The sequence below is a fragment of the Podarcis filfolensis genome (assembly GCF_964270895.1).
Source record: "Podarcis filfolensis genome assembly, chromosome: 17".
Classification (NCBI taxonomy): domain Eukaryota; kingdom Metazoa; phylum Chordata; class Lepidosauria; order Squamata; family Lacertidae; genus Podarcis; species Podarcis filfolensis.
In genome coordinates, this window is record NC_139621.1 from 10,586,593 (window position 1) to 10,614,071 (window position 27,479).

General features: G+C 43.8%; 1 protein-coding gene across 1 annotated transcript; it reads right to left on the reverse strand.

The window, feature by feature from the left end:
* AP1M2 (adaptor related protein complex 1 subunit mu 2) lies at positions 1 to 26,913 on the reverse strand. The gene is made up of 12 exons (XM_083593698.1): positions 26,716 to 26,913; positions 23,932 to 24,088; positions 22,743 to 22,810; positions 21,432 to 21,562; positions 20,107 to 20,254; positions 17,734 to 17,860; positions 16,246 to 16,388; positions 15,328 to 15,399; positions 14,182 to 14,340; positions 12,718 to 12,843; positions 3,686 to 3,761; positions 1 to 2,822 (listed from the first exon to the last, which is right to left on the reverse strand). Exons 1-12 carry the CDS (start codon positions 26,755 to 26,757, stop codon positions 2,800 to 2,802), a joined length of 1,272 nt encoding a protein of 423 aa, XP_083449824.1. The 5' UTR covers positions 26,758 to 26,913; the 3' UTR covers positions 1 to 2,799.
* Positions 26,914 to 27,479: the final 566 nt, after the last annotated feature.

Genomic DNA, 27,479 nt, shown 5'->3' on the forward strand with positions numbered 1-27,479 from the left:
TTTGCTTCTGCCACACAGAATTCTTTTATTGATAAGAAATACATTGGGAAACAAAAACAAACAACTCTTAGCAGTGCTTGATTTATAACACAGAACACAACTATTTTATATTATGATCGTAGGACATCCAGAAATTATAAAACAATGCAGCTACAGAAGAATATGAATCTTTCCCAAAATAGAATATTGATTTTCCTGGACTCTTCCGGCCATGCTTTCCATCCTCCCCTGCCACACCCTTTGGGGAACCACTGCTCTCAGGGAGGAATGCACAGGGCTTGGAGCAGCATGCAATCCTATATACCTGCATGAAGTGGGCACCTGCCAAAATCTGCTGGTGAGGGCTTTGGCTCCCCTGCTTGCTGTGTTTAGCAGGTTTCTACTTGAACATAGATAGGATGCTTATATAGTCGTACCTCGGAAGTTGAACACCTTGCGACTCGAACGTTTTGGCTCCCAAACGCCGCAAACCCAGAAGTGAGTGTTCTGGTTTGGGAACGTTCTTTGGAACCTGAACGTCCGACAGGGCTTCCGATTGGCTGCAGGAGCTTCCTGCAGCCAATCAGAAGCCGTGCCTTGGTTTCTGAATGTTTTGGAAGTCGAACAGACTTCCAGAATGGATTCCATTCAACTTCCAAGGTAAGACTGTACAGACTTGGAACAAATCACCCAGCAGCCCCAGAATTAATTTCTTTGATTTGCACACATTCCTTTCTGCAAGATCTAAGGTGGGGTTTTGCTATTTTGTTGGTTTGAGGGAAGGGGGACACACACAGATATTTTAAAGACTTGAACCCAGGTGCCAGGACATTTTTTGCATTTGCTCTACCACCGACCACTTTGCAGGAATTGGTTTGGGAGGCTTGCAAGTTTGTCTCTGAGCTACAGTTGGTACTGCTGGATCTGCAGGGGAACTTAAACAGGCATGAACTGCATTATATTAGGGAGTGCCAAAATCCTAACAGGTGGAAGATTCTGGGACAGGCTTAAATTGGAGGCCTTTATACTGCAATTACTTTCTGCCATCTTGTCGCTGCAGACCAACAAATCATTTTCTGGGATTTTTCTCACTGTACCGTACTTAAACAGACAGCATTCACTTTGAGGCAGCTTCACTACTAATGAAATAGATCTGTACATGGATCCACTTACATGCTGAGGCAGTGCTTTTTTTCTTTAAAAAAATGTTTAGGGGAACTCTCATTTTCCTACTCATATTGAAATACTGCCCCTCAATGAGGCCAAACTTAGATTCACAAAATATTTAGGGGTATGCGTACCCCCAGAAAAAAGCACTGTGTTGAGGTATTTTTTCACAGTATAACCACATTTATTTTATCAGCTTGCTTTTAGTGGCTTAAAAAGGGAAAGTTGGGAAACTAGAATTCCCTTTTCTCAAAGGGCCCAATTCAGGTTCAGGTTCCTATACAAATCAACAGTAGCTTCAGACTGTTTCCATAGCAACCACATCACTGAGACAGGAGCAAATCAAAGGAAGATAGGTAGACAGGTTATCGGACTCCTGCATCCTAATTCTGTGTGTTCTTACTCAAACATGACATCACTGCATTAAATGGGGCTCACTCCAATATAAATGTGCATAGACTAGTATCAATAAATATCAAGGCGATTAATTGCTAATCAGCTGGACATTCTCTTTTCCTGACCTTAGAGATGAAACCAAATAAAGATTTAATAAGGGGAAATTGTATGTGGAGTATCTGGTTTTTCAAATAAACTGACTGAAAGGCAAAAGGAGCTCTGAAGAGCACAAGCAGGCCTGAGCTTCAGTATTCCTCTCCAAATAATATTTGGTATTTTCGCTGTCAGGTGTCCAGAATGATAAGGCCCACTATTGTAAGAACTGGCCAGCTCCATTTGTTGGCTGTAGTGAGGATGCTCAGAATGAAGGAAGAAAGTGGAACAGAAAACCAAAGGAAATGAGGACTAATGACACACAACAGCGTCACGGTCACCCTGTTGAAATGGCCCAATTTCATTTCAACTTCTATTTACAGCTCATTGTGGTCTAAAGGACAATGGGAAGTAGTTTTGAGTCACAAATCTTAAAAATGAGGTAGCCACTATTCTCATCATACAATTAGGGAACAGACTGAGGGGGGAAAGGGGCTTGCTTGCAGCCACCCAGTGAGTTTGTGCCCAGAAGCTCCTAGTTCTAGCTTCTACACACAATAGCAGGACATGCTTTCCCTGCCTCTCTCCTCACCAGTCTAAGGTGCAGAGCAACAAGGCGCTTGCGGGGAGCTCAGCTTACCTTCCAGGCTGAGCCGAACGCTACACTCAGGTGAAAGCTACCCGCAGGTGAAGCCAAACGCATCTCCCCCTGATGAGAACGCCAAGCTAAACCTTTGGAGCAAAGCGACACCACTGGTTCTGTGGAACCTTCTAAAGCAGGGAGGTTCTGAAAGAAGGCAAGGCACCTGGAAGAGTCTCTCCATCCAGGAGTCCTGGCAAGGCACAGCCAGTCGGCGTTTCGCCACAGGTAAGTCCACTGCCACTCAGGTTAGGGAAGCAATGCAGGTGCCATCTCAGGCAACAACCACAGAGCCATCATTTCCCCCTTAAGGCACTGGGCAAACCAGCCCAAGAACTGTTGCCAAATCGAGCTGTGGTTGGGCAGAGGAGCAGGGTGGCATTTTGAGAGAAGGAGGACACACACACACACACACACACACACACACACACACACACAATTTGCTTCAGAGAGTGCCAACAAAGGATCCTTGGGCCATTCAGGCTTCTTCATTTTTGATGGTGTCCAGCTCTGCAAGATCACGACTAATGTGTCCGGAGCTGGTAATCTGGAACAAAAAAGGTAGAGACTACGTTAGGCCTGGGTCAGGCCAGAAAGGTTCTTAAAAGTTCTGCCTTTTCCCAGAGTAGCTGTTATGCCTGTAGGAGATACTGAGCGATGAGGACAGGCAGGAACAAACCTGCAAGGAGGGAGGAAGCTTTAGCAACGTGCTCTCTCCAGCTCTCAAAAGTTTCTCGTCTGTGAAATGGGAACACCGGCAAACTCCCCCGCAAGGATAATAGGATGGTGGAAAGTGGCCAATACTGCGTCAATTTAAAAAAGGGGGGAGGGGTTCCAGAGATTGAGAAATCCAAATAATTACAAACCTGTATTGCTTCTCTCTTGGGTAGATTCACAGCCAGAATTGCAAAACATATAGGCGCAGAACGAGCCTTGCTGAAAGGGAATCAGCATAGCTTCCGCACAGGGAAACTTGGGACAAGTCTTTTAGGGGGAATTGTTAGACATGGTCATGGTCTGACACTCTAAGCACTACACCACATTGGCTCCAACACAAAAGGATCGTCATACAGCTTTTAGTACAGTGGACGCTCGGGTTGCGAATGTGATCTGATGCAAGTTCACAACCTGCAGTGTTCGCAACCTGCAGCGGCGCGTCTGCGCACGAGTGGGTTCCAATTCGGCACTTCTGCGCATGTGCAAATAGCGATTTGGCGCTTCTGCGCATGTGCGACCCCAGAAACCCAAGTAATCCGTTCCAGTACTTCCGGCTTTTGGCGGTCCGTAACCCGAAAAAACGCAACCTGAAGCATCTGTAACCCAAGGTATGACTGTACACGGAAAGTGCTTAGCCAGGGAAAGCCAATGTCTGTACAACCTGTATGCAGCTCAGCTTCCTTGACAACTTACCCCCACTCTGGGTGATGTAACGGACCCAAGGCAGAGCCTGGTACCCACTCTTCTCAATTATCTTCATGTACCGCACCTGGGTTAGAGGGAGGAGGCAGAGGAGAGGACAATGTCAAAGGAGGGCATCCGTCAACCTCCTCTAAACCACCCATCGCCAGCTGGTCACAATGAAAGGCACTTCGAGTCTACACAACATCTTGGCAAATTGCCCCGCCCCACCTTCTCCCAAAGAAATATTGGCTGCATTATTTATTTATTTATTTACCACCCTCCGTCCAAAGATCACAGGGCAGTTCACAACATAAAAATACAAAACGAAAACACAAAATACATAACCAAAGCAAAACACGCCAATAACCCCCCTCCCACAGACACATTTAAAAGACCACACATAGGATGTTAATCAGACAAACGCCTGGTTGAGGAGAAACATATCCGCCTGGCGCCTAAATATATGTATGTAATGAAGGTGCCAGGGCATTTGTTTGTGCCCATCTAAAGTTCGTGGGAAAGGAATGCTTGGATCGTTATTTTTCAATAAACATTTTTTTTAAATGATATTTTATTCAAATTTCAAAAAAAGAGTTTACAAAAATAATAAGATAATAAAGAAAAAACAAACAATAAAAAATACAGAGTAGAAAAAAAGAAAATAGAAAAAACAGTAAAATAATGAGTCCATCTTTCAATGTCTTATTTTTCCTTCACTTGTTTCCCTGACCTCCTCTCACCTCCCTTTTTTGTATTCCATTTCGAATGGTTAATTCAGCAAATCCTTTCCCTCTTTGTTTTTATCTTAGTTCTTTATCTTGACATATTACAACCTTAGAATTTCATCTATTTAATAAATCAAATTTTCATACTCCTTTTTAACATTATTACTAAAACCGCTTCATTTCATTCCAGCATCATTTTAACATTCATTAATTTTGCAATGTTTCTGTAAATAGTCCTTAAATTTCTTCCAGTCTTCTTCCACCGACTCCTCTCCCTGGTCTCGGATTCTGCCAGTCATTTCCGCCAATTCCATATAGTCCATCACTTTCATCTGCCATTCTTCCAGAGTGGGTAAATCTTGTGTCTTCCAATACCTTGCAATAAGTATTCTTGCTGCTGCTGTGGCGTACATAAAAAAAGTTCTATCCTTCTTTAACACCAATTGGCCGACCATGCCCAGGAGAAAGGCCTCTGGTTTCTTCAAGAAGGTATATTTAAATACCTTTTTCATTTCATTATATATCATCTCCCAGAAAGCCTTAATCCTTGGGCACATCCACCAAAGGTGAAAGAATGTACCTTCATTATCTTTACATTTCCAACATTTATTATCGGGCAAATGGTAGATTTTTGCCAGCTTGACTGGTGTCATGTACCACCTATATATCATTTTCATAATATTCTCTCTTAAGGCATTACATGCCGTAAATTTCATACCTGTGGTCTACAACCGTTCCCAGTCAGCAAACATAATGTTATGTCCAACATCTTGTGCCCATTTAATCATAGCAGATTTAACCGTTTCATCCTGGGTGTTCCATTTCAGCAGCAAGTTATACATTCTTGAAAGTATCTTAGTTTTGGGGTCTAACAGTTCTGTTTCCAATTTTGATTTTTCCACCTGGAAGCCAATTTTTTTGTCCAAATTGTAAGCCTCCCTTATTTGATAATAATGAAGCCAATCTCGCACTTTATCTTTTAATTTCTCAAAACTCTGCAATTTCAATTTATCTCCTTCTTGTTCCAGAATTTCCCAATATTTCGGCCATTTGGCCTCCATATTGAGCTTTTTCTGGGCCTTTGCTTCCATCGGTGACAACCACCTTGGGGTTTTATTTTCAAGTAGGTCCTTATATCTTATCCAGACATTAAACAATGCTTTCCTGACAATATGGTTTTTAAATGCTTTATGTGCTTTTAACCTTGTCATACCACAAATATGCATGCCACCCAAAAACGTTATTAAAACCTTCTAAATGCAAAATGTCTATGTTCTCAAGAAGCAGCCATTCTTTCAACCAGCAGAATGCTGCTGATTCGTAGTAAAGTTTAAGGTCTGGCAGGGCGAATCCACCTCTTTCCTTTACATCAGTTAATATTTTAAATTTTATTCTGGGCTTCTTGCCCTGCCAGACATATCTAGAAATATCTCTTTCTCATAATTATCTTTAAATAAATTTAAGTTCTTAGCGGTCATGTTAACCCCCAGATATTTCACTTTCTTAACCAATGTTAAACCTGTCTCCTTCTGAAACCTCTCTTTCTCAATCGGTGTTAAATTTTTCTCAAGAACCTTAGTTTTTAACTTGTTCAGCTTAAATCCTGCCACCTGACCAAATTCTTGAATCAGTTCCAATACTCTTTTAGTACTAGATTCTGGCTCCTGTAACGTCAATACTAAATCATCTGCAAAAGCTTTCAATTTGTACTGTTTAGCTCCGACCTGTATACCTTTAATCAAACGGTCCCTTCTGATCATATTTAGCAAAACCTCCAGGACCGAAATAAAGAGCAATGGGGAAATTGGGCAGCCTTGTCGTGTCCCTTTCTCTATCTTAAATTCCTCTGTCACCACATTGTTAACAATTAGTTTAGCCTTTTGTTCTGAGTAAATTGCACCTATACCGTTTTCAAAACCTTGACCAACCCCCATCCCCTGAAGATTTTTCTTCATAAAACTCCAAGAAATATTGTCAAAAGCTTTCTCCGCATCTACGAATATTAAGACTGCTTTAGTGTTAATATTCACTTGCAGTTTCTCCAAAATATTAATTATATTTCTCGTGTTGTCAGACAAGTGTCTACCCGGGAGAAAGCCAGCTTGGTCTTTATGTATCTCCTCCACTAATACTTTTTTTAGTCTTTTAGCCAAAATGTCTGCAAAAATTTTGTAATCCACGTTAAGTAGGGATATGGGGCAGCAGTTCTTAAGTTGTGTCTTTTCAGACTCAGTTTTCGGTATAAGTGTAATATAAGCTTCCTTCCACGACTCTGGCGCTCCCCCCCCCAAAAAAAATTTCATTACAAACCTCCTTTAGTGGTTGAATTATCCAATCTTTCAGAGATCTATAGTATTTTGAGGTTAAGCCGTCCGGCCCTGGAGATTTGCCCAACTGCATATTCTGGATGGCACCTTCCACCTCCTGTTCTGTGATTTTATAGTTCAACATTAACTTGTTTTCTTGAGAGATTTTTTGTAGTCCATTTGTTTTTAAGAATTGGTCTATATTGAATTCTTTCTGTGGCCCTTGTGTATATAACTGTTTAAAGTACCTCTGGAAACATTTTCTAATTTCCACTGGATTCTGAATGTTCTTTCCTTCCACTTCCAAGTTGGTAATGGTGTTAAGTTTTTGTCTTTTTTTTCATTTGCCAAGCTAACAGTTTTCCACATTTATTGGCGGATTCAAACGTCCTTTGCCTCATCTGTTTAATTTTCCATTCTATTTCCTGATTCATCATCTTCATATATTGAACTTGATATAACTTTATTTCTCTCAGAATCTCTTGTGACTTTGGTTTCGCTCTCAGTTTCTTCTCACCCTCTTTTATTTTTTTCCAAAATTTTGTCTTTTTTCTCATTTTGAGTTCTCTTCTTTATTGCATTCTGTTGAATTAGAAACCCCCTCATAACTGCTTTGCTTGCGTCCCAGACTACTCTTTTTTCAGTGGTAGTGTTCAAATTTATCTCAAAATAGTCTCTCAAGGTTTTTTGGGCCTTCTTAGTAACCTCTTCATCTCTAAACAGGGTGTCATTCATCCTCCATCTGAAGGAACCAGTTGGTGTTAGTTTCATCTCCATTTTCACAGCATTATGGTCAGAGCAAGTTTTAGGGCAAATTTCCACTTTTCGAGTCTTAGGAGCCAGTCCTCTAGTTATCCAAATTTGGTCAATTCTTGTCCATGTCATTTTGGCTTCAGAGAAGAAAGTTCCCTCTCTACCCAAGGGATTCTTTGTTCTCCAAATGTCAATTAAGTCCATATTGTCAGTCATCTCAAAAAAGGTTTTTGGTAGTCTGCCATCTTTAGTAGCTACCTGTCTCTGTGCCTTGTCCATGTTTGTGGATACCACTCCATTCATGTCTCCCATCATAACGATGTTATAATCCATGTAGTTCAGCAATGTCTCATGCAACTTTTTAAAAAAATCCGATTTCCCCTCATTTGGTGCGTAAACTCCTACTATCAGAAATTTCTCTCCTTGTACTTGAATTTCAATTGCCACAAATCTTCCTTGTTCATCTTTAAACATAAATTTCGGTGATAGGCTCTCTTTTGCATAAATCATGACTCCTCTTTTTTTAACCTTATCCGATGAAATAAACTCTTGACCCAATCTTTTATTGATCAATACTTTCCTGTGCAGCCTTATCACATGTGTTTCCTGTAAACAAATCAAGTCCAATTGTTTCTTTTTCAATAAATGAAAGACTTTTTTCCTCTTCTCCGGGGAGTTAAAACCATTAATATTCCAGCTTAATAGTTGCAGAGCCATGGCGTGGTTACTTTGCTTTTCCTCCAACTGCACCCAGCAATTGTTCTTGATCTGTCGGTGGTATCACTTTCTCTAAGTTTTCCAAACCAAAGGATAGTGATGATATGTCTAATATTCCTGGTTTTAGTGCTCTTAGCTCTTCTTCAAATTCTTTCTGCAAATCTTCTCCGTGATCTTTCAAAAATCTTTCTTTATCTTCCACTGATCTTATTTTTAACTTTCTTCCTTTGAAAGTAAAAGATAGGCCCTGAGGGAATTCCCACCTGAAGACAATACTGTTACTTCTCAACAGGTTCACCAGGTCTCCGTAGTTAGACCTGAGATCCAGAAGGTATTTTGGAATGTCTTTGAATATCTCCACTCTTGACATGTATTTCCAAGGTCTTCTGAAAATGCAGACTCAATATTTTGTCTCTCTCCTCTTTTGTTCGGAGAGTAATCAAACAATCTCTCACCCTGTTCTTTCTCCCCCCTCTTCCGAGCCTGAAGGCACTTACTATCTTAATATCTTTCTTCTCTAAATCTAAGTTCCAGAAGTCTGCAAATTCATGCATAAGAAAGTCACTTAGGTTGTATTTCTCAAGTTCAGGTACCGCCCTGATCCTTAAATTTGTCTGTCTTTCCTTCAGTTCAATCATAGATAACATTGACTTGTGATCCTCAAGTTGCCTACATATCGGTGGTATCTTTTCCTCAACGGCCAGTGCTTTTTCCTTTGCTTCTTCGGCTGTCTTTCGGGTCAAAGTTGATTCCTGTAGCAATTTCTCAATAGATTCTGTGTTAGAATTCACCTTCTGTCCCAAATTATTGATGCTTGTAGTATTCTGATCAATTTTGGTTGATGCTTCAGCTACTTGTTTACTCAGTTTTTCCAAAGATTCACTAATTTTGCCTAATGCCACAGCTAAAACATCTTCAGATGCCATTCCTTTTGGATCAACTTGAACAGGTGCTGCCCCTAATGGTGCAGAAGGGCCAGATGCTGCTGCTCTTCGCTGCTGCCGAATTTCCCCAGATTTTGTTGTTTTTTCCTGCGGCAAGTTTGCCATAACACTTTATCTGAAGCTCAAGGTCAGTCCCACGGCCGGAGTTTATTTTACTGTGGAAAATTCCCCTGGCCAATTTGAAGTGGAAAATTCCCTGGCCTGTTGTAGCAATTACCAAGTTCCTCTAGGGGGACACAGTAACAGTCAATTCTTGTTGCATTAAAGTAACTTTTCCAAATCCCCCATTTAACAAAGTAAACAACCGTTTCAATTTCAATTTCAGTTACTTTACAGTTCCTTAAAGACCTTAAAGTCCGGAGAAGCCAGTCAAAAATCAAAAGTATCTCTCTTGCAGAGTTAACTGTCAAAAAGTTACAATGTCTATAAACAGTGTGATTCATGGTACAGCAATCTTGTTAGCACTTGACAGCCCGTCCCAGGCATTGAGCGGTGGTCTTTGTTTCTTTTTCCTCTTTTTGCAGGCAAAAATACTTCTCACTCTTCCCTCCCCTCTCCTGCAATTCAGGGAGGGAGATCTTTTGTCTTGATGTTAGGATTTAAGTCCTTTTGAAGTAATTTTCCAAGTCTTAGTTTAAATAGTCTTTGCTTTGATCTGTTTACAAGAAACGGAAGGTGGACTTCCCGTTTACACCTTCCCGTTTTCGGTGCCAAATTAATGCTCTTTCTTCCCTTATTTTCAAATCTTTAAATTCAACCTACTCACGGTAGTTGTTTTGATAGCCGAATTGTCACAGGAAAAAAGTCACTGCTCTCCAACAACAGCTGTGTGGCTTCACTCCATGGAAGAAGCAATTGACTCTCAGCACCGCGCCGCTCGCCCCGTTTCGCTCCGGAGCCCGGAGCCGGGTTCCTTTGCGAATTGGGGGGGCGCTGAAGGTGCCCGCCGAGTCCCACAGTCACAGGCTTCACCCGCCTGTGGTTTTTTGAAAGGTCCCCGCTTCGCCGTAGCAGCAAGACCCGATTTCTGCGAAGCTCACTCCCTCCGGGTTAGAGGGAATCCGCCATTGCCGATGGCGCCGACTCCGGAAGTCTCCGTTATTTTTCAATAAACATTTTAAATTGGCCTCAAAGCAATGGAAGGGCTGTAGCTCCGTGGTAGAACAGATCCTTTGCATGCAGAAGGTTCCTGATTCAATCCCAGGTAGGGCTGGGAAAAACTCGTCTGTGAAATCCAGAACTGTCAGCATAGACAATGCCGAGCTGCTCTAAGGACCATTTAATGGTCTGCCTGAGCAAAAGGCACCTCCCTATGTTCCTAAAGGAACAATAACCTGATTAGTGAGCCAAGTGTGGTTTACATGAGGGGAAGGGGAAGAGAGAGAAATGGTTGGCTTTTGTATCTGCATATTTGCTTTGTTCAGGCTTGGGAAGGGTGCTTAATTGGTGACAGGTAGGAGGGCAGAGAAGGAAAACAAGCCATTCCACCTGTACTCAAGACATTCCCATTTCTATAAGCTAAGGAACAGAAGGAAACAACACCTTTCCCCCCTACAATGAGCTTGAAAGGACTGGGTCCCTGTTTACAGCAGCATAAATGGGATGGGAACATCCAGGAAGTCTCTTGACACACACCTCGTATAGTCAGCATTCCCAATAGAGATTTATTGTGTGTCAAACCTGCAGGTGATCCTGCTATCATTGCTAGAGGACAACTTTCAGTGTTGAGGATTGAGTAGAAAGACTGCAGCAGACACACACACCCGTTGTTTTATTTTGTTTTATTTTTTAAAAAGAGGGTTGCAGGTAAGGCTAGGATTCTGGGTTGCATAGTCCCTATCCTACCTAGGAGAGCTAGGCAGAGAGCTAGGATGCCTAATAATAATAATAATAATAATAATAATAATAATAATAGTTTTCAACTTTAAAATTACAGTATTTTCCATTCTTTTACAGTCATTCTTTTAGACGTCCCACCCAACGTTCCATGACAGTTCTTTATAAATCTTACTTAGCTGCATATACATTACCGTATTTTTCGCCCTATAGGACGCACTTTCCCCCCTCCAAAAATGAAGGGGAAATGTGTGTGCGTCCTATGGAGCGAATGCAGGCTTTCGCTGAAGCCTGGAAAGTGAGAGGGGTCGGTGCGCACCAACCCTTCTCGCTCTCCAGGCTTCAGGAAGCTCTCCGCAAGCCTTGGGAGCCTGCGGGAGTTCCCGTCGGGCTCCCTAGGCTTGCGGATAGCAGCCTGCATCTCGAAGCCTGGGGCGCCCTGCACAGCACGCCCCGGGCTTCGGTTCCCTGACCTGGTTTGGAGGCTGGCGGCGGGGAGAAGCGCGCTTCTCCCTGCCGCCAGCCCCACAAGCTCGGGGGACAGCGGGGAGGCGGAACGCCAGCATCCCGCTGTCCCCCGACCTGGTTTGGGCTTCAGGCAGATATCCGCAATGCGTGGGAACCCGGCGGGAAGTCGCGCCGGTCTCCCAAGGCTTGCGGAGAGCTGCCTGTTCTGGGGGGGAAATAATTTTTTTTCTTTATTCCCCCCCCAAAAAAAACTAGGTGCGTCCTATGGGCTGGTGCGCCCTATGGGGCGAAAAATACAGTAATTCCTTCACCTTCTTTTCCACATTCTCATAGCCTTTATATGTTGTCAACTGTTGGTCACAAGGTATCCCCTACCTGGAATTTATATTTGAGGTCAATTTTTTTGTAAATATTCCCCTAATTACTTCCACTCCTCCTCATCTGTTTGCAGTGTATTCTCTCCCATCACCAGCAGGAGCCATTGAAACAAGTTCAAATATTGGACTTCCAGGGAGTTTAAATCCTCAGCTACAGTGTAATCGAGATGCCCCTTTCGTATGCAGCTTTGGGAAGAGAGTTTGAATAATTCCAAGAACCATTTTACAGTGGTACCTCGGTTTACAAACGTAATCCGTTCCAGAAGTCCGTTCTTAAACCAAAACCATTCTTAAACTGAGGCACGCTTTCCCTAATGAGGCCTCCTGCTGCCAGTGCACTTCCACCGTTCAGATTCCGTTCTTAGACCGAGGTAAAGTTCTCAAACAGGGACACTACTGCCGATTTTGCGGAGTTCGTAAACCGAATCGTTCGTAAATAGGACTGTTCTTAAACTGAGGTACCACTGTATATCAGCAGATGGTAGCTACTTGCTCTTAACGTTTTAGCCAACCACATGCCGTTTGCGCTAAATCACAGCTTGGAGCCTGCAGTCAACCCAGCTTGCCTTTCAATCAACCCCACCCTCCAAGCTAGCTCTCACAAGTGTACAGAGCATGGGTAGGCAAACTAAGGCCCGGGGGCCGGATCCGGCCCAATCACCTTCTAAATCCAGCCCACAGACGGTCTGGGAATCAGAGTGTTTTTACATGAGTAGAATGTGTCCTTTTATTTAAAATGCATCTCTGGGTTATTTGTGGGGCATAGGAATTTGTTCATTCCCCCCCCCCAAAAAACAAATATAGTCCGGCCCCCTGCAAGGTCTGAGGGAGAATGGACCGGCCCCCTGCTGAAAAAGTTTGCTGACTCCTGGTACAGAGCCCCACTTCTCCATCTTCCAGTCAACTCCAGCTCACCTGTATCCCAGAGACTGTGAAGTAGGGGATCTCAAAACGGACTGAGATGGGCGGACGTCCCTCCAGCTCCTCATTCTCAACACTGGGCAGCCCAAAGTGGGCTCTCATCAAGTACTCCTTGCCACCCTGAAGAGTCAAATGCAAGAAAAGGTAAGGTCTTCTTCTTTAAGTCAATGGTTATGCAGGCCAGCCAATGCAACAACCTGACCCTAATAACCAAGAAGTGTAAATGGAGTTCATCAATGGCCACAGGAAAGGGGTAAGAAAATCCACCTTGGCATTTCTGGAAGTCCTTACGGATCACATCCGTGTGTGTGTGTGTTTTAAATGTATTTTTAAAAAAGATTTCTTAATTTACAAAAGTATGTGCATTGTCTCTTTTTTTCAAGTTGCGTTTTCTATGGATCAGTTTCATTTGTTGTGAGACATTAGTATCACATGCAGTATGAGGTTGGGAAGAAAAGGGGGGAGGGGAGAATGGTGAGTGGAGTGGGTGGTAATGCTAATAATAATAATATTTGTTGTTGTTGTTGTTGTTGTTGTTGTTGTTGTTGTTGTTAATTCCCTGCCCACCTGGCTGGGTTTCCCCAGCCACTCTGGGCAGCTCCCAACAGAATATTAAAAACATGATAAAACATCAAACATTAAAAACTTCCCTAAACAGGGCTGCCTTCAGATGAGCTTTCGTGTGCATGCACACATGTGTATCTCAAGAAGTGTGCATGCACACGAAAGCTCATACCAATAACTAACTTAGTTGGTCTCTAAGGTGCTACTGGAAAAAAAGTCAGATAGTAGTTTATTTCCTTGACATCTGATGGGAGGGCGTTCCACAGGGTGGGTGCCACTACCGAGAAGGCCCTCTGCCTGGTTCCCTGTAACTTGGCTTCTTGCAGGGAGGGAACCACCAGAAGGCCCTCGGAGCTGGACCTCAGTGTCAGGGCTGAACGATGGGGGTGGAGACACTCCTTTGGGTATACATCCATTCTTTTACTTAGTGCATGTGTGGGGTTTTGCATCAGCGTCACTTGTATGGGTTCTCTTGCTATTCGCTTGTTGTACTTCCCTAGTGGTGAGAGAGGTTGGGGTGGCCAAGGGTGTGGTTGATTGTCTTTGGTTGGCTGTAGTGAGATTTGGTTTTTTATTTGAGTGGAGGGTGGGTGGGTGGATTTTTGGATCAGGTACATTCATGTTTTCTCAAGGTTTGCTGGCACCTAATGGGCAGGGATTCATGAGCAGCTATAGCACACTTAATAGTATAAGCTCTTGACCAATACCAACTGCTCACCTCTTCAATTGCCACCCAACAAACTTGCAGGAGCATTGAACAATGTAACAGAATTGCCCCCTTCCCAAATGCAATGGAAATGTCCTGGAGTTAAACCTGCATCTTTGAAATCATCTGCAAAATTCAAAGGACAGAATGGGGGAGGAGATATGTGGGAAAGGGGGCATCTCTCTCACCGGGAACGACTTGATGCTCCAGACGACAACATTCTTCTCAGGCTGGTATTTTGCACTGCCGATGCTGGTTTTGAACTTGGGCGAGTCGGCGTCACTCGGGACTGGGACACATATCTCTACTCCATTGGCCACCGATTGCTTCTTGAATTGGCCCTTTGCCTTTCAGAGAGGGAGAAAGACAGAGATGCTCACAACAGTCTGTGTTTCACCCCTCCCAACTACGTCTCTGCCAGAAGAGGAGGCGAGCCAAGGTACATTCTACCACATGTGGTGGACATGTAAAATAGTAAAAGAATCCTGGGAAATGATATATAATAAATTGAAAAAAATGTTTAAGGTAACTTTTATCAAAAAACCAGAAGCCTTTTTATTGGGATTAATAGGAGATGAAAGACCTAAGGACTTAAAAAGACTGTTTATGTATACAACAACAGCCACAAGAATGTTTTTTGCCCAAAGCGGAAGGAAGAAAAAGTCCCAACCAAAGAAGAGTAGATAACCAAGATGATAGACTATGCTGAAATGGCGAAGATGACCGTGAAGATCAGACACCAAGACGATAAAAATTTTAGTCAAGATTGGAAAAAATTTATAGAGTATCTTAAAGACCACTGCAGATATCTAAAAACATTAGCAGGATTGTTATAACACTTATAATGTAATATGACTTAAGTTTTAAAACGGGGGATACAAAATGAAATTGAAAAATGTAATTAGATGCAACAGAAGGAATAGAAAAAATTGGAAACCAGGGGAGGGTGGGGGGGAAGTCCGGGGATTTAAGTAATCTCAGGTGTGTACAAATTGAAAATGATTTAAATGTATATGAATATTGTCTAAAAAATGAAAATAAAATATTTTTTCAAAAAAGAGAGACAAGGCGAGCCAAAGCAAGCTTTGAGGCAGGAGGGGCAGAGCTCATCACTGCTTTAGTGCTCCATGGAAGACTGGGAAGGGATCTCATTTCTCCAAAGCCCATACAAATCCCGCTTTTTGGATGATTTGGAGCAGCTGTTAAGAGTGAACAAAATCTATAGCAATAAATACACAAATATATTGTGTCCTCTTTATCATGTGTTTTCCTCCGATCGCCCTTATTATGGAAGCCTTGGGTAACAGGAAGCAGTATCCCCCCAAAAAACTCACCTTCACCATAATCTCCACTCGGCTGTGAGAGAACTTCTCAATGACAGACTCTATCCAGATGAGGGGCTTCACCTTCAAGCAAAGAGAGAGAGAATCTCATTCATGGGCTCGAGAGCCTCTAGCAGGTTAGAGCCAAAGAGCAAAAGGTGTGTCAGGCATGATGAAAGCTCAGAACACATACAAATCCTGTCATCTCGGCTTAATCAGTCCTGTATACTTGAGAAATCTTGTGCCACCTTGGAGCAGCCAGGCGAAAGACTCTAAGAACCAGGTTGTATTTATCTTGCATTCACCAAATAACTGTTATCATCATCATTTGGTGATTGCAAGATAAATACTACAAATAGTTATTTTTCCTATTGCTTGAACAAGTGCCAGGGCGATAGGACACATCTGATAGGAAGAGAGAGTTTCATAGCTGTCAACGTTTCCCTTTTCTTGCGAGGAATCCCATTTGGAATAAGGGAATTTCCCTTAAAAAAGGGAAACGTTGACAGCTATGGAGAGTTTTGGCAGCAACCAAAAGCTAGAATGCAACAGTAACCATTTTCTGTAACTAGCCAATCACTGAACGTCACTTTCGATCCTTCATTTGCATACAAACTATCCAATCACTGAACGTCACTTTCGATCCTTCATTTGCATAACTATCTACAGTATCCCCCTGCTGGCCCAGGGTAAGAAATTCAGTACATAACACCTGCCATCCTTCTGCAAGGAACTCTCTCTTCGCCGGCAGCATCAGCCTATAGATAAGTAGGCAAATGACCTAGCTGGGCATGAATCATTAGGAAAAAGATTATCTGGGAAAATTAGGCAGCTACTGCCTCAGTGCAACCATGCACAAAGGACTTGTCTCTGTACCCAATGAGATCACCATGGCATCACTTTTTCCTAGGGTCTGAATCCCAGACTAACCTGTGTGTTCAGCCGATAGGACATGAGCTCAAAATCTCCATCAGGTGGGATAAAGGAGATGGTCCGGTCATTGTCAAAACGTGACAGCCGCACACATTGATGGAACTTGACATCTTCCAGCTCCACAGACTTATTTTTTCCACCTGAGAAGTCAGAAGTGTGGCTGTCACAATTGCCCAGGGGATAGCAGGAGAGAGACTACGCTCTAGCCAGAGAAAAACAGCTGCCTGTCCTTGTGATTCTTGGCTTCTCAGTGTTGAATGGTCTCTTTAAATTTGAAGGTTCATTATTGTTCCACAAGATGTGTATTTCTTTAAAGGCCAGAGCAAATAACACGACCTAGTTTTACAGCTGTGAAGCAGTATAGCAGGTGCTGTTAAGTTGTGGTAATTAAGCTGTTGGGTATGGTATATAAAGAACAGTATGTAGCTCTCTCAGTACCCTGGTGGATGGGTCATGCTTATTGATTTACTGTAAAAGGAGTTTTTGTTTTTGTTATTAAAACCTAGCAAAAGTTACTTTTGTGTTCCTTGTAATGTGTGGTCTCCCCAGCACGCCTTCTGCAGTGCAATTAATCTGCAAATAGCCAACACTCAGAACTCCAAGCATTCAGTGGGGAAGGTGCTTGCAAATAATAAAAATAAAATAAAACAATAATTTATTATTTATACCCCGCCCATCTGGCTGGGTTTCCCCAGCCACTCTGGGCGGTTTCCAACAAAGTATTAAAATACAGTGGTCTGTTAAACATTAAAAGCTTCCCTAAACAGGGCTGGCTTTAGAGGTCTTCTAAAAGTCTGGTAGTTGTTCTTCTCTTTGACATCTGGTGGGAGGGCATTCCACAGGGCGGGTGCCACTACCGAGAAGGCCCTCTGCCTGGTTCCCTGTAACTTGGCTTCTCGCAGTGAGGCCCTCGGCGCTGGACCTCCGTGTCCGGGCTGAATGATGGGGGTGGAGATGCTACTTCAGGTATACTGGACCGAGGCCGTTTAGGGCTTTAAAGGTCAGCACCAACACTTTGAAAAGGAGGTTGTTTTTTTAAAAAGTCATTATTAAAGCCCTCAACTTTAAAACACAAACACCCAAAGACTGGAAGCAGCAGAAATATCTGAGTATTTGGCAGAAAAGAACACAGACTGCCCATTCCCAAAACACAAGGTCCACATTAAAAGTTACCAGAAAGTTAATGATGAACAAAAGAAACTGCATTTTTCATAGACACACTCAGATGTGTGGGTGCTGCTCTGGTGTTTCAGTGAAAAGAGAGAGATGCCCCCCCAAAAATGCACCTGTATGAATGCTACTTTTAAAAATAAGCTCCTGGGCTGAAATTACACCTTGTCTACATAAAATGAAAAACCGCAACAATAAGCAAAATCCAGCCAAATCTAGTGTCATTCAGCCCAACACTTCCTGCTCCTGGAGGCTCTCTCTGCCCAGCCCACCCAACTGCTGGTGCTCCTGCTTTCAGGGCACTGGGTGACTTACGTCCTGTGATCTCAAAGAGCACCCTGTCGTTGAGGCCCAAACGCAGCTCTGGCATGCCGGAGAGGAAGACCTTCAGCTTGATGGAGCCCACAATCTCACTCAGCAGGACACTCCCATTGGCATTAACCTGGAAGACAGAGCAGGGTCTGAGTCTCAAGGTCACAACTCCTCCCATCTCCTCTCTTTGCCTGGAAGAAGGGGGGCTTCTCCCTCCTGTCCCTGATGGCAGCCAGGCTGAAACTGCAGCACCAGTCTTGGAATGAGCTAGTTCAGTTTAACGCAGTTTGCTGAATTAGTTCAAAAATCTCTGAACTATGCCTCATAGTACACAAGTGTTTTTAGTGTTCTGTGGGAAGACACCCAGAGTGGCTGGGGAAACCCAGCCAGATGGGCGGGGTATAAATAATAATAAAACATTATATTAATTAATATGATTAATTAATACAATCAATTAATTAATACAATTAAAATTGTGGAAACCATTTGGAAATAGTGTATTTCTGAGGTTTGATGGCTCATAGCCCCACTTTTTTTGGCATAATACCATAAAATTACATATCAATAGAAAGATAATTTAATGAAGAATGTAATGCAACAAAGTTTGTTCAATTATCTGTGTTCTATCAAAGGTTATAGCCAAATAACCAGAAAAAGGAAGCACAACTTGCTTAGGTTGATATGCAGCAGCTTCCCATCATCTGAATGCAGCCAATGAGCATGAGTGTTTAGAGAGATAATCACATGTTATGAGTCGTCAAACCTCAGAAATGCACTTTTTCCAAAAGGCTTCCACAACTTTGGCCACTAGTGTAGTTCCCACAACTGCAGAGTGAACTGAATGTAAATTGTTCATTTTGAGGTAGAGCTTTTAAATGTTTTCGTAGCTTCAGGTTCAATCTCCTACATGCATTTTCTACTGATCTTTGGGCTTTGAAGTTTAAGGATCATAATTGTTGGGAATAATAAACCAAACAATTCACATTCCACTGTGTTTTCTTAAGCATATTTTATACTTCAGCCCAGCAGCATGTAACATTCTGAATGCTGAGGGTAAAATAATTTGGATGTATTTGAACTGAACATGAACAGAACTAAAGGGACGAATATAAACTGGAATTAGTTCCTTTTTGGACACCTTGAGTTTGAATTCAAACTAGTCCCTTTTAAAATGGACTTTCAAAGCCCAGGGAAGTTACCCACCAGTACACAAAACATCATGGAAACAACATTACTCAGTACTTAGATGTGCTGTGTGCAAACTAAAATCCTATATGAGTTGGCAGACTCAGGGATATCGGATCTCCTTTGTTTTTGCACTAGAAACCAGAGATCCTCCAACTGGATCTAGGTGCAAAATGGGGGTGGAGAGAGAAACAGCACACAAAATTAAGGAACATGCTCAGCCCAGGAAGTGGATCTCAGTACTAGAACTGAGGGGAAGAACCATAAAAGTCAAATATCCCAGTCAGAGGTGGGATATTTGCATTGCAAGGGGTTGGACTAGATGACACTCGGGTTCCCTTCCAACTCTACAATTCTATGAAATGCACTAAATAAATAAGGTAAAGGCAAAGGGACCCCTGACCATTAGGTCCAGTCGCGGATGACTCTGGGGTTGCGGTGCTCATCTCACTTTATTGGCCGAGGGAGCCGGTGTACAGCTTCTGGGTCATGCGGCCAGCATGACTAGGCCGCTTCTGGTGAACCAGAGCAGCGCACGGAAACACCGTTTACCTTCCTACCTATTTATCTACTTGCACTTTGACGTGCTTTCGAACTGCTAGGTTGGCAGGAGCTGGGAATGAACAACAGGAGCTCACACACTCTAATCACAAAGAGAGAGAAATCTATTCCTGTCCTTCATTTCAGCAGAAAGGGGTGTGGAGCAGCTTCTGTTGCTATTGAGAAACCCAGAAATCGCCCAGGGATCTCCAGTAGATCCCGAGCTACCTTTTGTCCACTTTCCTTTTCTCATCTTATCATCATCTCTTCCGAGCTCGTTTGCTGTCGAAGCTGATGCTCTAAGAGGAGAAAATACTGGTTCAGGGCAGATCACTGCCATCCCTGTGGGAGTACCACCATCACCAATGGTAACCACCAATGGTAACTCTCAAGGGAGACACACACAGCCTCCTCTGAGCAGCTGCCAGGGACACAGCTTTCCTCCTGCACTCCGCTGAGAAAGGTCAAGCACCCGAGCAACTTCATGCCACCAGAGTTGATGCCCATGTAATATTTAATGGAAGGGAATTCCAATGGGGCAGGTGCAGCGAGATGAAAGGCCATGCCAACCTTTTAGGCTCCTCGCAATGTTGCCCGGATCCCTACATACCTAGGTGAGCCAGATGGACCCACATTTCTGCAATAACTCACCAGCAGATTGACAGATTCAATGACATCAATGAAGACTTCGTTCTTCTTATATTTGATGCCCTCCGACCTCCAGGAGACTGCATTGGTGACGGTGGGTGGAACGCGGGATTTGCCCGTGTCGAGCTTGTTGCCCTGCTGAGTGATGTACCTACATCAGGGTGAAGAGGGGGCGAGATCAAGATCCAGAACTGCCCTCATAAGATGCAGTCGTTCCACCTCCCAACAAGCACACCTTTTCAAAGGATTGTGGGGGACTGTAAAGAGCACCTTCTGCTATCTAAAGCAGAAGCAGAATCTCAGCAAAACTTCACATTGCCTGGACTGAAATGCCAATTCAGAATAAAATGAATGTTTGAAGCATTGATAGTTCAGATTTTGACATTGGCTTCTGAGCCCCCCAACACTGAAATTTAAGTATCTCTTCAGACCTCATTTTCCCCAAACTGAGGCCCCCTCAGAAATAAAGTTTGGCCCAAGAAGAATGATTAACATATGAATTTAACATTTGAAATTTTACAAATGGGAAACATTTTGTCCCACTTGAACTCCTATACTGTACAGTGGTACCTTGGTTCTCAAATGCCTTAGTTCCCAAACGCTGAAAGTATTCCGGTTTTCGAACGTTTTTTCGGAAGCCAAACGTCCAATGTGGCTGTTGGCTATTGTTTCCAGGGTGCCTGCACCAATCAGAAGCTGCGCCTTGGTTTTTGAACATTTTGGAAGTCAAACAGATTCTGGAATGGATTAAGTTTGGCTTTTGTTTTTGCTATATATTTTGCATTTATGTTTTTGAGGCTTTTTCAGTTAATTTGTTTTTGGGACTGTGTGGAACCCAGTTCAGCTACTGATTGACTGACTGACTGACTGACTGTGGAAATGGATAAAAGCCCCCCATCCAAACAATGACTATCATCAGTGCAGGTAAGGGGGGGGAATATTTTTTTTACCATCTACAATACTGTCTTATTTATTTTATAGCACAGTACATTGATTATTGCTTTCATTTTATGGATCAATGGTCTTGTTAGATAGTAAAATTCATGTTAAATTGCTGTTTTAGGGGTTGTTTTTCAAAGTCTGGAATGGATTTATCCATTTTGCATTACTTTCTATCGAAAAGCACACCTTGGTTTTGGAACGCTTTGGTTTTGGAACGGACTTCTGGAACGGATTAAGTTTAAGAACAAGGTACCACTGTATACCCATCCTCAGCACCTATAGTTTTCAAATCCTGTTAGGTCATTCATTTGCACAGTGCCAGAAAGAGGTAGCAGGAAAGCAGGGGGGAAAGAGTTAGGAGAGAGGGAGCAGACCAAGTGACTCACTCCTGCAAAATTTTACTATCTGTTGTCTGGGGAAACCCAAAATCCATAAGTTCATCCAGCAGTTCATACACAATGACAAAATTGTCGCGGATGCTCTCTTCTTCCAGCTCTTTGAAATACTCAGAAAAGACCTGACAATGAGAGAATGAAAGGTTTCACCCTACTGGATTTTATACAGAAGAGGTGACCCCCCCCCAGCCTAGGGGTGAAGATCCTAGAATTCTGCAGCCCCAATACCCAAATTCCAGAACTTTGATCCATCTACATTTGGCTCAAGTGCATCTTTCTTGCAGAATTCCCAGTGTGAGATGCATTAGTTATTGGGAAAGGAAGATAGGTGGGCCTTTCTGGTATGCATAGGGGGCAGAGAGTTGGTTTCATATGGGTTGCTATTCCCCCATTCCAGCCTTGCCAGATGGCGACTTCTACTTCAGATTTTCCCAAACATCTGATAAGCAGCACACTTTTATTCTGAATTAAAATGGGAGGTAAATCCAAAGTAAATTGGATTTACATTTAAAATTCTTAAGTGTAAGAGTGTTATTTTAAACTGGTTTCCGTTGGTGCTAAAATGTTGTTGTTTTTTAATTGCGCTGTTATTTTAATTGTTATAAATCAGAGATGGGGAACCTATGACTCTCCAGATGTTGCAAGCTACAACTTCCACCATCCTTGTCTATTTGCCATGCTGGCTCAGGCTGGTGGGAGCTTCTGGAGGGCACAAATTCTTCACCCCTGCTGTAAATTTTATAAAACCGTGCCTTGAAGTTATTATTACCTTTTAACAAAACTTGAGAGTGAATACACTAAAAGACAGCATACAAGTTCAGTTTTCAAAGGCTGGAATCAATGGGGTAGAAGAAGCCAGTTTTTATGCTACAAAGGGCAAACTGGCGTTTCATCCCTGGCCCCAAAAGGATACTATCAGGGTTTGTAGTGCCAAGATGAAACCAAAAGCCTCAAGATCATTTGTGGGGAGGGCAGGGGTGCCAACCTGACAAAAATATTGGGGGACCCCAGGTACGCCCTGACCCCCCACAATCGATCACATGATGCAGTGGACACACAGCATTTGAATGGCAATGCCCATCAGCTTTGGGCCCCCCAGGCCCCATGAAATATTTTATTGGGGGGGGGGGCGAAGGGATCTCAGCCCCTAGGAGTTGGCTCCTATGGGGGAGGGTGTGTGTTGTCTGCATGCTACTCCAAGCCAACAGAATAACACAGTGGGGAACTCAAAGATAGCATCAGCCTTTCCTATCTTGGTGCCTATTTCTTCTTTGTATGTCTAAAAATGGCTCCTTGACTTACCTCTACCACTTTATAGAGAAAAGAATACACTAGTGAGGCATTGGCATTCTTCATGGTTAAGGCCACCACTACACAAAAGGTTAAGGGTAAAGAAAGAGATTTCTGAACTGCTGGACTAGAGACTTGGGAATGGTAGGGAAGGAGTATTGGCTTTGGGGGACTCTAGCCAAAATAGAGGACATAGCCACCAGTGCCAGGCAGTAGATGAACATTGGGATGCACAGAAACCTCATGTGGATTCTTCAATGGTTGTTTCCTTGGACTGGATCTTGCACCAGTTTGCAGTTTTCCCTTTTTGGGACCAGCCTTTCAGCTCTCATCTGACAACTCATCTCCTAACATGAGGCTTCTGTCTAGCCAAAAGGATTCTGCACATGCTTCATTCTTGCCCAGGGGTCAGCAAACTTTTTCAGCTGTGGGCCGGTCCACCATCCCTCAGACCATGTGGTGGGCTGGACTATGTTTTGAAAAAATATATATGAATGAATTCCTATGCCCCACAAATAACCCAGAGGTGCATTTGAAATAAAAGCACACATTCTACTCAGGTAAAAACACCAGGCAGGACCCACAAATAATCCAGAGATGCATTTTAAATAAAAGGACGCATTCTACTCATGTAAAAACACGCTGATTCCCGGACCATTCGTGGGCTGGATTTAGAAGGCGTTTGGGCTGCATCTGGCCCCTGGGCCTTAGGTTGCCTACCCTGTTCTTGCCCTTTCTCCATCATTCCAAAGAAGTTCAGAAACGCAGGGCCTGCAATCTCCACTTCGCTGAAACTTAGGAGCACAGGGCAAGGCTAACTGAAAATAAACTGCCAACATTATATTGCTGTTATACAAATCTATGGTGCAACTGCATTTAGAATATTGTGTGTCGTTCACGCAGCACATAGACTGTGGTGCTCCCTCCCAGAGAAGGCAGTAATGGTCCCCTAACTTGGATGGCTTTAGAAGACAAATTCATGGAGGAAAAAGCTATCGAAGATTACCAGCCTTGCTGGCTATGCGCCACAGTTGGAGGCAGTAGTGTTTCTTTTTTTTTGTGATTTCATGCTCTTTATTCAGCTCATAGTGGTGAGGAGGAATGAATGAGGCAGTAGTGTTTCTGAATCCAGTTGGACTTGGGTTTTGCCCCTCACAGGGGCTGCAGCATCCCACCCCTCTCCCTGGAATTAAAAGGATACAGTAAATGTTGCTGTGCTTGATCCAAAGGAAATGCACTTTCCCGCGGGACAGGAGTGGCGTCAGGGCACTTTCTTCCTCCTTCTGCATCAAGAGCGGCATGAAGTAGTCAATCTCTGACATGCTCACATCTCCTTTGTAGTTGCGGCTGATGAGCGGCTGGAGGATGGGAAAGAAGCTTAAGTCACGCTAGCCTTGCATGGCTGACACTGAGACACCCACAGTGCACTGCTCACGTTACCGCTGATGCTTCCTCTAAGTAGCATCATGTATGTCATTCACCCACACACCATTTTCCAGGGAGGAGGTTTAGACTGGGACCCTTTACCCACTTACCTGGGAGTAAGACCCATAGAACTTAATAGGACAGACATCCGAGTGAATTCTGCTGTTAGATGCAAGTCTTCCAGGTTGCATTCTCACCCTGTATTCCCTGGCCACATACGCGAGTGCTCCAAAAGCACATCCCGGTCAAATAAACAATAGATCTTCTCTACCTAACGGGCCTTTAGTTCTCTCCTTTGTGCTTTTCAGAGCAGGTTCTGTCATTAGGTAGAAGAAGCAATCGCTTCAGGTGACAGCAGTCACAGTCCCACACAGCATTTGCCTCTGTGGGAGAACAGAGATGTGCACCATAAGCCTCTCATGTACCCTCTAAACTTGCCAGCTGCTGTCAGGTGCAATGGAGGAAACCGTCCCCCTGGCACAGCTGAAGTAAGATTCAACTGTCAATCTGGCCAGCTTCTCTACATGGAACAGGGAGGGAGGCAATATCGTCCTTTGCTTCAGGCAGCAAACTGTCTTGTTCAACCCCTGGTCTTTTTCATCCTTCAAAGAAGTTGTTATTTTAGAGATGTGGTGGGAGGAAAAGGAAAATGCAGCTGTACCATAATATTCGCCACCCCCAGAGCTATCTCTGTCATGGACCAAGCTTCCCTTTCATGCCACACTTATTTTAAAAAATGTGATACTTTACCTCCATGATCTTTCCCGCACAAGATCCTATTCAGTGCATAAACTCAGCTTTGTGTAAGATAGGGGGCAGCCATCATCAGAAGGTTCCCCAAGTACTTCACTTACAGCAAACTCCTATAAGCGAACTACTCCAAAAGTATGTCCCATTGAGTTCAGTTGGGCTTACTTCCATGAAGGTAGGTATAGCAATGCAGCCTTAATAGTCGTTGTTATTATTATTAATAATATGCATGTAGATGAATTTTTTGATTGTTTAAAAATGCTTAATCAGAGTATAACAGCCCCTTATGTATATTTATTACCATCCTATTACAGAAGGGGAGGGCGGCAGTGATGCAGACAAACTAGTATCCCTAGCTAACAGGACCAGAGGTCAGGGACGATGGGAGTTGTAGTCCCAAAACATCTGGAGGACCAAGTTTGCCTATGCCTGATGTAGACTGTCGTTTCCCTAACAACATGTAGTAAAGCTATAGCTGCGCTGAGACTTGCATTATTACACAGTACACTGGTACCTCGGGTTACAGATGCTTCAGGTTACAGACTCCGCTAACCCAGAAACAGTACCTCAGGTTAAGAACTTTGCTTCAGGATGAGAACAGAAATCGTGCGGCGGCAACAAGAGGCCCCATTAGCTAAAGTGGTGCCTCAGGTTAAGAACAGTTTCAGGTTAAGAACAGACCTCCAGAACGAATTAAGTTCTCAACCCGAGGTACCACTGTAATTGTAATTGTTAATAAAATTGCTTGGGGGGGGGATTCTATAAGAGCGGGGGGCAGGGAGTAAATGTCTGAACAGTATTAGCATGCTTCTCATTCCAGTATTGAACAAACCGAGCAGTCTAGCAAATAAATCTGTTTGTCACCAATCTCCTCGATCTTGTGTTCAGATGTTGACTTTTCCGCTCAGGTTCTTAACTGTTACCTTGCGCTAGCTCTGATGCTGTTCCTCTCTTCCACAAATTGGCCTACTACTGTTCTGAACCCTGCCATCAACTGTTCTTGCTGTTGTTGTTTTGAACGGGTAGCAGCTGGCAGTTCCAGTGTGCACAGCTTATCACAGAGAAAGCAAATGTTTTTTTCAGTTTCTGTTCCTTAAAGTGATGGGCTCAGGGCTCATTCTGCTTTCCTGCTACAGCTCTGGCCCTGCTCTTTCACCCATCTGAAGCAACCTAGCTGGTCGAACAGGCTCCCTGACGCAACCAGAGCCAGCAGGATGGCAGCAAGCAGGTCCACACGCTCCGGGAACAACATTCCCAGGCTGCCTCCGTTCACTAAGCGGTCACAATTTTCAGACCACTCCTCAGCCTAGAAAAGGAGGGCCAAAAAGAATCTCCTTCACACCCGCTGTACACGAAATAGCCTACGATGGAGCACCAACAAGCCCCAGCTCTGGGATAGGGGATGCCAGCCAGACGCAGCACAGGTGGGCCCCATCTCCCGGTAGGTGGGAGCCACAGGAAGAAACCTTGGCACCAGGGCCAGGAGCACCCATCACTCTCCTTGTGCCCAGAGGCAAAGGTGGCCTAGCAGTTAGAAGGCACAGGCAGGCCACCTGGGTGCTACTCAGCTCCCCACCTGGTCTCAAGAGGCTTTAACTTCTCCAGGCTGAAAAGTGAAGAGGGGGATAAGGGTACACAGTATGAATGGAAGTCTGCACCAGGTAACACCCAGAAACTTGGATCTGGCGAGCGGAAATACTGGAGGGCATAGAGAGAAGGGGGAGTTATTTGGGAAACTTCGCCTGGAGGGTGGAGGCTGCTCTTCAGGTGCTCTGCCCCACCTGAGAGGAAGATCTGGGGGCACACTCACCTTGCCTTTCAGGTCAAGGATAAAAACTGCCGAGGCGGACATGCTGCTCCTACTTCCTCCTCCTCTCCTTCGCTCGCTCTCGGCAGCCACCTGGGCTAGGTGAGGGCGCTGCGCCTACAGGTGAGCTGGGCTGCCTTAAAGGAGAGGAGGCGGAGGCAGCAGCAGGAGGGTGTGGGATAGAAGTCCTCCGACAGAAAAGAAGTGGGAGGACAGACGTCGCAGTTTCTCTCTCGAGCGAGGGGCCGGACAGACGTGTGCACGCGCGCAAGCGATTAGCCCCATAGGATCCCAGCCGAGATCCCGATCCCGTGTGAAGAGAGGCTTGGAATCAGAGAAACGGCCCGTTCTTAATTCTCCTCTCGGTTTCCCCATAGAATCCGGATGATGAGTTGGGTTTAGTTAGAATCCGGATGATGAGTTGGGCAAGATAAGGGGAGTAACAAATTTAATAAATACTAAACAATAACCATAATGATGATGGTGACATGGGCGTAGCCAAAGAGGGGCGCTCCCCTAAATCAAGTAAATCAATAAAAATACTTAATTAACTGAGGTTGTGCCCTCCCAACAGAAATCCTGAATACGCCCATGGATGATGTTGATTAAAGGCTTACTTGGTGCCTTCAATATATATCTTTAGGCATCAGGCAAAAACGTTTCTCTTCAACCAGGCTGATTAACATTCAAAGGCTTTTTATTTTATTTTTTATATAATTTTTATTAACATTTCTGTTTTACAATTTAAAATACTCATTTTTACATCT